The following is an 11,642-nucleotide window of genomic DNA, read 5'->3' on the forward strand; positions in this document are numbered from 1 at the left end:
ACAATGTATTTAGAAGCACTAAAGTTGTTGTTTTTTTCATCTGCAAATCCTAGCAACGATGCTAAAATTGAACATGTCTCGATGGTCATCATCACGTGAAGAAACCCAGCACAAATGATATCAGGTGCCAGTATATCTTTCATTTCAATTTCTCGAATTTCATTGAGCTGGTGTGAGGTTAGTTCCTAAATAGTTATTCATGCAAACGTGGCTCTATTCTACAGACGATTGGAAGCTTGAAAGTAGCACTCAGATGTCCAGATAATCAACTTGTCATGTCGAAATCCAGTAGGAAGGAGATCTTATAGGAGAATTATTGATCAGAATTGGATCCCGTCGTGTCTACATCCTATAGAATAGATCATTACAGATGACAAGATCTCGGATCTAATCATGTCAACACACTGTAGATGAGAAAATCAGAAGAGATGATCAGATGACAATATATTGGATCTCGTCATGTCTACATCCGTATGAATAGATTAGTAGATGACAAAATACCAGATCTTGCCATGTCTAAATCCTGTACAAGAATGATCAGGTGACTATTGATCTCGGATCCCATCATGTCTACGTCTTGTAGGAAAGATGACCAGAACACTAGAGCTTGGATCTTACCATGTTTACACCTATTAAAAGAGATCATTAGATGACAGCATCAAAGATCTCGCCATGGCTACAACCTTTACAAAAGATGGTCAGATGGTTATAGATTAAAACACGTCATCTGATCATCTACATACGTGCGAACGTATTCGACATAACGAGATCTTAGATTTCATCATCTAATCATCTGTTCTACGGCATGTTGACTTTACGAAATCCGAAATCTTGTCATTTAGTCATATTAAGATATGACGATATAGAAAATCATCGGTGATCTATCACTTCGTCTCCTCACCTCATCTAATAACCATTTTGTCTCAACCCACATGGTCTAATCCTGTTTCGTCTACAACCAGTTCGTCTTATGACCATTTAGTCCAGTTGCCACTTAGCCTCATTACCAGTTGGCATACTTCTATAACTTCCACAAGATCTGAAATCTTGTCATCTCATCATTTTTCCTACTCGGTGTCAACATGGTGAGTTGATTTACCTGGACATCTGGGTGGCACTCTTAAGGTTCCATACACACGGGCTGCAAAAATCGCGGATACGAAAATCCAAGGGGCACTCATTGAAAGGGGGTTGTAAAGGTAATTCAAAACATTCTCCACCCATCGATACTTCCCCTTTTACTAAACAATCTGCAGGCACATTACACAAGCCAACAAAGAACCACTATGCGATTTGGTATTCTAAAGATTCCCATCAGGCAATGTCGGAGTAGTGAATAGGACGTACATAGCAAAGTCTCTTGCAAATTATTCATTATATCTGACAAATTTGAGTATCCTGGCCTCTCAAGACGACCGCATTACTATCATGAGCCAGTCAATCAGGAAGCCGCTAGCGAGAAAAGCAAAGAAAGACGACTCTGGACCAGAGAAGGCAGGAAACACCGCCGCTGCTCTGCAACCCGCATCGCCTAGGTCGCCATCTTCTACAGACCACGGGGCCTCGGCCTCAGCTTCACCCGAGGCTCTCGGCCAAGGTGCTCGCCGGAAAACTGCTACGGCTCCAGCAGCCCCATCGACATCAGCAGCCCAGTTGGTTACATCGGAACTCCCATTCATCAATGAGGATGACGTAACCACACCTGCTGGCATTGCTCGGTACTTCAAAGCCGCGACAGCTAACTTTGAAAAGATGATACAAACAGCCGTGTCTTCTTTGATCGACAACATCAAGCAGGTGGAATTCCAGCTGGGATCAGCCATTGACTATGAGAGCCGGCGAGTCACTGAGGTGGAGTCGAAGTACATGTACTCTCAACTGGAGAAGAGAATGCAGGCAATGGAGAAGGAGGTCAGCGCTCTGAGGTCAGAAGTTGCCAAGCAACAACAGGAGATCAACAAGAGCGAATGCTTCTCGCGGAGAAACAACATCCGGGTCATCGGGATACCAGAATCCGCCAATGGTGAGGAGGATTGCGTCGCCTTGGTTGAGAAAATAGTCCGCGAGAAATTCGCTATGAACGTCAGGGTCGAAAGAGCGCATCGCGACGGGAAGCCCGCGAAAGACCGTCCACGACACATCCTGTTCAAAACGCTGTCTTATCGCCAGAAAATCGAAATCATGAAGGCTCAGCGTGAGAAACTAGCGAACGAGCGCTACTACATGACGGATGACCTAACAGCCGATGACCTCAAAGAGAAGCGCAAGTGGTCTGCAAACGTACAGCAGCTGTACGACTCCGGGGTCAGGCTACGCTTCTACGCAGGTAGATGGAGAAGCAGAGGAGGAGCGCCATACGAGTTCAACTCTTAGATGGTATTGTGATCAGCCTATATCCAACACATACTCTAACAATTGTATCAATTATGTTATACTCCCTGTCTCTTACATTATTTCAACTCAGATCGTATTATGCGAATGCACTGATATATTGAGAATTTGCTATTTTTCCTTTAATTCTTTGCCTATCATTGTCAAAACTCCCTATAATATATACATGTACTACTCCATTAGTATACTGATGATTTGTCTCATGTACTAAAACTGCCCTTTATATTTTGCCATTAACACTTCAGAATCTATCTTTACAATGATACCTGACTTAGATAATAATGTACAACCACTCATAAATTGTAAGTATTATTTGCCGGATGTATTCAATCGTATACTTTTGTAAATGTTCCTGATAAATTTGGTTTATTGCATTGTAATGCCCGGAGTTTAAGTAAGAACTTTGATAATGTCACTGATCTGTTGACAAATATGTCTTTTTCTTTCTCAGTAGTTGGAATCACTGAAACTTGGTTAAACACCAGATCCCCAGACATATATAATATTCCTAATTATCATTTTGTTCGCAGTGACAGACAGGACGGTCGTGGTGGTGGTGGTGTTGCTTTAACACATGTAAGTCTCTGTCCTGTAAGGTCAGAAATGACCTTTCATTTGTTCATAATTCCGCAGAATTATTATGTATAGAAATAGACATGGTCAACAGTAAAAACTTAATTGTATGTAATATATATCGCCCCCTAATAATTGTATTGATAGTTTTTTAGAAGATTTTGATGATATACTACATAATCTGAATAGAGAAAGTAAAATTATATGTTTAATGGGAGATTTCAATATAGACCTGCAACAGGATAACAACAATGTCAATCAATTCAAAAGTGTAGTATACTCGAACGCCTGTTTCCCCGTCATCGACAAACCTACAAGAATTGTAGGTAATTCGTCTACCCTTATAGACAATATATTTATCAATGCACACAATTGTCATATTCATTCAGGTCTTGTATATTCTGAAATCTCAGATCATATCCCTGTCTTTGTAATGATTGATTCCCCTCCTCCTCGTAGAAATAGACAATCATTTTATGCTCGTAAATTCACCACTGAAAATGTAGCTAGGTTAAATGAAAATTTGCAGAATGAAGATTGGGAAGATGTTTTAACCTGTGACGATACCGAAAGAGCATATCAGTTATTCTGGGCTAAATTTGAGATATATTTCAACATGAGTATATCTAAGACCAAGGCAGGGAGAAAACGTAATAAACCTATAAAACCTTGGATAACAAGAGGAATTTTGAATTCTATAAATAAAAGAAATATTTTGTACAAAACAAGTCTTTATCAAGCTAGCCCTGAAAATGTTTCTAATTATAAGACATATCGAAATAGATTAACAAGCATTATTAAACAGTCCAAACAAATGTATTTTTCTAAAAAGATAGATAATGCTCAAGGTAAAAGTTCAACTATATGGAAAATAATCAATGAGATTCTCAATAAGAGTAAATCATCATCTGATTCTCAAGTATTTTATAAAGATGGCAATACTGTAAGTAATCCGGTAGATATAAGTAATATGTTTAATGAATATTTTGTGCATATTGGTCCACAACAGGGCTCTAAAATCGATGAGTAATTGTGATTTCGCAGATTTTCTGCCACAACCAATAGATTCATCCTTATTTTTAAACCCAACTGATTTTATTGAAATATTAAGAATTGTTTGTGCTTTTAAAAATAGTTATTCTGTCAGTCATGATGAAATCAGCACCAATTTACTTAAGCAGATTCTAGGTAGTATTTTGTCTCCCTTAGTCCATATCTTTAATCTATCTCTTTCTTCTGGTATTTTTCCAAGTTCCTTCAAAATTGCTAAAGTAATACCGATTTATAAAAAAGATGATCCCACGTGTGTAACTAATTACCGTCCCATTTCTATTCTCTCTAGTTTCTCCAAAATACTCGAGAGAATTGTGTATAATAGGTTGTATGGATTTTTGTGTCAGAATGATTTCTTCAATTCTGATCAATTCGGTTTCCGAACCAATCATTCTACTGATCACGCGCTAATGCAGTTATTTGATAGAGTATCGAGTGCCTTGGCAGATCGCAAACATGTAATTGGTATATTTATGGATCTGAGCAAGGCATTCGATACTCTTGACCACAAAATATTATTATATAAGCTACGACATTACGGGGTTCGGGGTACTGCACTTACATGGTTTGAAAACTATTTGTTATGTAGAAAACAATTTGTTTCCTTTGACTCAGTATCCTCCAATACACTAGCTGTAACATGTGGAGTTCCCCAGGGTTCGATCTTAGGGCCGTTATTGTTTTTAATTTACATTAATGATATTTCAAACGCATCATCTATGTTAAAGTATATATTATTTGCCGATGATACAAATGTGTTTTACTCACATGCTGACCTAAACCACCTAGATGCTACTTTGAACAATGAATTACCAAAATTATCTACATGGTTTAAAAGTAATATACTGGCACTTAATTTAAGCAAAACTAATTTCATTCATTTTAAATGTAAAAAAGCTGATCTACCAGAATATGAATTGTATATTGATGGTATATCTCTTGAAAGGAAAATATTTAATAAATTTCTTGGTGTGTATATAAATGAAAACCTAAAATGGGATGACCATGTAAAACACATCATTTTGCCTATATCCAGAAACGTTGGCCTGTTAACTAAGCTTCAGTATTTTTTACCAACTCGTGTATTGTTTACCCTGTATAATGCCTTAATTTTACCATATATATCGTATTGCAACATTATATGGGCAACCCACAAATGTAACACAGACCGTATACTTCTCCTACAGAAAAAAGCAATACGAGTGTGCAGTCGAGCACGCTCTCGAGATCACACCGACCCATTGTTTTTCCAGCTTAAATCCCTTAAGATAAATGATATCAATTTTCTCCAAAAAGCTGTATTTATCTTTTGTCTCAAGTCAAACCTCTTGCCTCCAATATTTAACATAATATTTCGGTCAAATTCAGAGATTCACTCTTATCCAACCAGACAATCCACAAATTTACATTTATTTAACCCCAAAACCGCACTCGCGCATCATTCTATCAGACACTCCGGCCCTGACACTTGGAATTCCCTTCCCATTGAAATTAAAAACATGACCACTATGTATTCATTTAAGAAGGCTGTAAAACTTCACCTCCTTAAGCAGTATTCCCCAGGATAACATTCTGATTCCTTTATTGTATTATAATCAAATGTATATGAATATGTACGTGATACATAATGCATGGATGTGTGCATACATATATCGATTTATTTATCTATCCATATTATGAATATGAGTATGTATATGTATGTATAGGATACATCATGTATATATTATGAGCATACATGTGCACGATGTGCCTTACCATTACTGCGTACATAAAACAAGCACGATATATTTTATTCAATGTCAGATAACAATACGTATAAGATATTTTGTATTCACATATTATTATTTTCATAGTGCATATTCGGTCATTACTCCGGCAAAGGCAACTGAACGTGTTAACTTTAATATCATTATCATATTGTATTTATCATCATTACTATTATTGTAAAGTAGTTGGAGTGGTACCCATACACTCTGTAACTTTCCCTATTCCCCCTACCCTTCCCTATTTCTCTCTTTCTCTATTCCCTATTCTATTCAGAGTAGGTAAGCATAGTCTCCATACCGTCAAGCCTCGGCTTATTTTGGAGACCCTTCTGTTTAAGTTCCATAAGTTTGTATGTTTGTATTTGTCTTGTATAATTGTACTAAAAACTATGTGTCGATATACTGTTTGTTATAAATGACATGTACATGATCCTATCTGATGTAACGGAATTAAACAGAAATATATCAAATCAAATCAAATCAAATGTTGCATACGTGTATCCTTTTCAAAAACACGTATTGGTACCATTCAAACTTTTATTTTATCATGTTATTTTGTTTGTTGTTGGAATCATACACAAGCCAGCATTTCACTAGAAATACGGGGGGAAAGCTACATCTCGTCAACATTGCGCAATAGTGGCGTATGAAGTACAAAATCAATAGAATATGACTCTTGAGATATGTGCGCGAGAATGACCGCGTGCACTAATTGTGGACGTCTCAGATTTGAGACATCTAAAATGCTGGCAGTCTTTCGCGAACACACACACTAACACACACACACACACACACACACACACACATACACACACACCTATACGCAATCACATACGTGTAAAATTAAAAAGCAATTGTTACAACAAGCCTATCAACCCTGCGATTGGGAGTCGAACTTTGCAGCATGATCTTATATTCATGAGTCCGGAGCGATATCCACAGCACCGTGCGGGCATATTGTGCTATACAGCAACGAGCTCACGATTTCAAAAAGTAATCCCCAGTCACGTCGTCCCCAGTAGGATCTTTGAACCTTTCCGCAGCCAGCTTTCTCAACTTCTCGCTGGTCTGGTACCGGAGGTGCGGTCTTTCCGCGTCCACCGCCTCTTCGACCACATCGACGATTTCGGACGCAGCCTGTGCCCCGTCGGCGACCGTCAGCATCGTCTCACGCTTCCAAATCATCCTGTACATTTCTCGCGTTTTTTCGTCCACCCTCAGATCGTCCATTTGCTCGCTGAGAACATCGCTCACATCTGGATTGGTCAGGATGTCGGTTTCAACAGGTCCCGGCTGAATGTTGCTTACCCTGCAAGAGAGGGAGGGAGGGGGTAGGATAGAAAGAGCAATTACTGGTGTGATGGAATACTGGATAACATACATTACTAGTGTACCCTACCATACAAGCTTGTACCTAACTGGCAAGAGCGAAAAGAAGCGTGCATAATAAGAATCATAAATACAGTTGTATCTTTATTACTTCGGTATTTTAAATCGCGAGCCTTTTAACTATAATCATCATTATATTAAGATGATGATGAGTAACGTTATGACAGAAGTAGCAGCGGATGTAAGATAGTTGCTTTATTATTGCTACTGTTGTCATGGATGCGTACGCGCTGTGTATCATGTATATGAATATCTAATGAATTTAACCGGTGAGAAACTTTCGCAAAGACGTGAAGTGGCCTGATAAGTTGGTACAAGGGCACAGCAACAGTATGTGAGCAAGATACGGTAGGATTCAAACTTTTGTTCTTACCAAACGTTGGAATGCCGAAGGGACATGGCCAAGCATTCAGAGAACCCCTCCAGCGCAAACTTGGAAGACCCGTACATGTCGTAAAATATCACGCCTATAGGAAAACGCAGACGATAAGAGAACAACGTAATTTTTTCATTCACTGTGGCCTTATTTATCAATAGTACCTTAGCGTTGAAATACAAAACATGAATTCCTAATAGTCCCCCCCCCCCCCCGACGACATTTTGATGACCTAGAGGGTAATCCATGCAAACATGTTTGTGTTTTAAAGCATTGCAATGGGATGTCTAATATTCATCCATGTTTGGCACCACTCCAAGACGAAAATTTGGCGACAAAGTACAAGTTTCCCAATTCTTTAAATTGCTAACTGTACTTCAGCGTAAAATCTCAAATGGGGTACTAGAATTTGTTTAGAACCGTTTATGAAAGAATTCGAAGTTATACACACGTATTTCTGCTCTCCTCGTAATGCACGAATCTGAAATGAAAACTTGGTTCTCTCCAAAACTGTTTCAGTGATGCGCACATTTGCGCGTAATAGTTTCTTTTCTTTCTGTCTGGCATATTTGATCTTTCAAATAATATTCACCGCTGAAGCGCGTTCCAATGTATTTGTTTTTCTACTTATTGATGCCAAAATGTTACTTTCTACACCAAAGTTTGATTTGAAGCTTATATATTCAAAGCACAAATATTCGTTGTCTGCTCATTCAAAGAGCGGGAGGAAACTGTAGCAACGGGGAGGCTTTTTGTACAAAAGTCTCGTAAATTCTTCCATCTGGAAGAACTCCCTGTTATTACCCTATAGCTCATCGCGCGCCTATTCATAGCCCTGGATCAAGAGAGACGTAGTTGGTAAAACATCTTTTCCCCAAGGATGAAAACATTGGCTAGAAGTTGTGCCAAGCGTGTTTAGACAAAGAGACGAAAGCCAAATTACCCACTCTTCAAAAGCGCTTCTAGATCAAGGTTGATAAACTAAATCAGAATCGAAATAAGGCACATTCGCCTGGATAGTAAAAGGCATTTCAGCGGACGTGGAGTGAAGTGCATGAAGGAGAATAATGAACATAGATATCATAACCTGTTCCGTTCACATAGTTTTACGATGTATTTCTAATTCATTGTAGCAGAATTAATCATGTCACGAATGACTCACTATTTCAATATGAACAAGTTTTGACGCCTTAAACACTGCGCACTATTATACAACGCTGAAGTCAAGTGTTTGATTGATAAGTGACATTGCTCGATTACACGTCAAGAAACGTGTCATTACCACGGTGAACACATTATTCCATTATTCTAGCGAAAGGCTTCTCACCCATAATTCCAAACAATGAAGATATGTTAATGATTCGACCTGACCTCCGCCGCTTCATGTGCGGAATCACTTCCTGGGTCATCCGAACGACTCCGAAAAAATTGATGTCGAACATCTTCTTGAAGGTAGCAATGCTCGTCACTTCTGCGATATTCATACCGGAAATGCCCGCATTATTCACTGGCGAGATTAGAAGAAAAAAAGTTTATAATGGTAAATGCGATTCAATTGACACAAAAAACACTTTGGAACTGTTTAAACCCACGAGCACAGCTAGTGGTTTTTAGACTGTTCCAAAGTTAAACGAGAGCATCCTATTCTCACAGATACACGAAAGTGGCCTGTGCGTCATTTGTGCTATAAAATGGGCCAGTAAATTCATGAAATACAACCATTTTCCCATCATGCGTCCGGTACATCTACTACACTATACAAGACTTGAGCCATGCATTCGGATTTTACCGGACGCATGGATCAATGTGGATCAGTAAAAAATCAATGTTATGTCAATTGACCAATTAGATTGCAGAGATTCTAAAGTCCATTTTATAAATAGGTTACTAATGGTTATTGATAACATTCAGTTTACAAACGCAGGGTACAATTTCCCCATGACATACCTAATACATCTATTTGTCCATGGGTATCCAAGATATGAGAGACCGTTTCCACGATGGTTTCTTCCTTTGTGACGTCAAGCTCTCGGATGAAGAGGGTTTTATTGAGGGCGTTCCCTGCCGCCGCTTCCAGTTTGCCTTTTTTGGACATGTTCCTCATGGTCGCGTAGACGATCAGCGGCTCCTTGGCGCGCTGGGCCAGTCGTTGAGCGGCCACCAGCCCGATACCGGAAGAGCACCCAGTGACGAGCGCTATACGAGACGCCATGATTCTGACAAAACAAGATTAAACTTTATCACAGAGATAGAGTCCTCTTGTTTGTCATGGTACATTTTTGTCTGAATTGTTGAATTAATGAATATACTCACTCTCCACACCAAAGTGATGACCCCGATGCGATTGGGAATTCTTGGTTAGAACGGCTCGATCAATGTTGGCCTATACCAGGTGATCATAACAGGACTAATAACGCGTTCATTGTTGCATGTATCTCGGGTCATGAAACAGCTCATAGGTGAGCAAAAACTATAAAAGGGTATTTTTGTAGTTGTTCTTGCAGCGCCTCCCATAGGATGTAGGGGCCTATACACCCAATTCTTGGTTCTTCAAGTGAATCCTCATCACTGTTCGACCTCGCAATAGCAGATAGAATCGCAATCAGGGCAATTATCCCCCCCCCCCTCCCCCGGCAAAATGTTGGTTAGTTATAAAGGTTGGAGCAAAGATTAGGCTTCGGGTTACGTTTAGGGTTAGAGTTTGGGTTAGGGTCAGGATAAGGTTCAGAATTAGGTTTAGGGTCAGGGAAAGGGTCCGTGGTATATTGGCCGATAGGATCACTGAAGCGCACGTACAGCCACCGAAGCAGGTGACCATGTTACCCAGATCAGGTCCCCTCCGACTGGGGGATCCGCTCAAGCACAAGGTGCTGTCTTTGTGGATAAGATAGCCTCCTTGACAGAAATTGTTTGCTAACTATCAACGAAGTCCTGTTACGGGCAACTACTGCTACGCAGCCGTTTACATGGCAACGAAGGTCATTTGACTCCATTTCATTATTATGTCGTAACAAAAGTTCATACCAAATGGGGGATCGCTCCGTAAGTGCTTGTCCATGCAAGTGCACGTATATTACGTAGGAATAAACTGCCATTAGATATTCGGGAAAATCACAATATAGATGTAGTCAAAGTCGAGTCAAGATAACATATCATTTTATGTTTAATTTTGCGAAGTACATGTAGCAGTTTGTTTATTTTACATTGTTTGTCTTATACGCACTGATTCCGATTTGTATCATTTTCAATTTTATTTCTTTCAGGCGATTTGTGGACTTCTGTAGATTTGTATTATTTCTATTATTGTAATAATCATTAGAATAGGGGTATATTTGACTTTCCATCCTAAGTTCCTTTACAGGGGAAATTCAGTCTAAGGCAAGAAAAGAATGCGAAAAACCCGTGAAAGGGAGAGGAGGAAGGAGTTCAGAAATTTGAACAATCTTGAGATATATGGGGGCAGATGCTTTCAAATTGAGGGAATGAGCATAATTATATAGGCCTATCCAAAAGATACTGAGTGAGGGGCAGGGGCTTAGAGGCCGTAGTCATAAAAGCTACGACTTATCTAGAGGAAAAAGTCAAGTTCATTTACCTGAATACAGCTGTAGGAAATTACACGAAAGACGTCAAATCTTTTTTTGTGCATATATTTTCATGAAATTTTCAAATGTGTCTCGCTAGGAGGCAGAAGGGGAATGGGTGAAAATCATAATGCAGGTATATTTGTTAATAACAATGGTAATAACAGCAATGATAATAACAGTAATAATAATAATAATAACAATAATAAATAATAATAATGATAATAATAACGATAATAATAATATTAATAATAATAATAACAATAATAATAATATATTGTATTCTTTAGGAAGGATAGCATCTGTAGTGTTACCATTGCTCTAATATACCAGAAGGTCCTCATTATTATTACCCTCAAATTGCCAGGCCTACTCATTTATACACCGAGTGGGTCAAGAGGGACGTACAACTGTAGTGGATAATTAGACAAATTAATGTTTTCAATGGGAATGTTGAAATATGTATTCATAGATTTACCGGATTAAGTTTTGATCGTAAAGGTTGCATAT

At 38.9% G+C, this 11,642-nt stretch overlaps 1 protein-coding gene across 1 annotated transcript; it reads right to left on the reverse strand.

The window, feature by feature from the left end:
* Positions 1–6,761: 6,761 nt before the first annotated feature.
* On the reverse strand, positions 6,762–9,760 carry LOC139723683 (retinol dehydrogenase 8-like). Its single transcript, XM_071634907.1, has 4 exons — positions 9,496–9,760; positions 8,876–9,055; positions 7,546–7,639; positions 6,762–7,092 (listed from the first exon to the last, which is right to left on the reverse strand). Exons 1-4 carry the CDS (start codon positions 9,758–9,760, stop codon positions 6,762–6,764), a joined length of 870 nt encoding a protein of 289 aa, XP_071491008.1.
* Between the last annotated feature and the right edge of the window lie 1,882 nt (positions 9,761–11,642).

Source organism: Diadema antillarum, unplaced genomic scaffold (assembly GCF_040938485.1).
Source record: "Diadema antillarum isolate AM-2024a unplaced genomic scaffold, OU_Dant_1.0 scf00000197, whole genome shotgun sequence".
Lineage (NCBI taxonomy): Eukaryota > Metazoa > Echinodermata > Echinoidea > Diadematoida > Diadematidae > Diadema > Diadema antillarum.

Bases quoted from the DNA above. Each gene is read 5' to 3' on its own strand.
- LOC139723683 (XM_071634907.1), bottom strand. From the start codon at position 9,760: ATGGCGTCTCGTATAGCGCTCGTCACTGGGTGCTCTTCCGGTATCGGG. The intron at 9,056-9,495 runs GTATGTCATGGG...TAATCTCGCCAG, and splicing joins TGGACAAATAGATGTATTAG to TGAATAATGCGGGCATTTCC. The intron at 7,093-7,545 runs GTAAGAACAAAA...CCTCTCTTGCAG, and splicing joins CTTCGGCATTCCAACGTTTG to GGTAAGCAACATTCAGCCGG.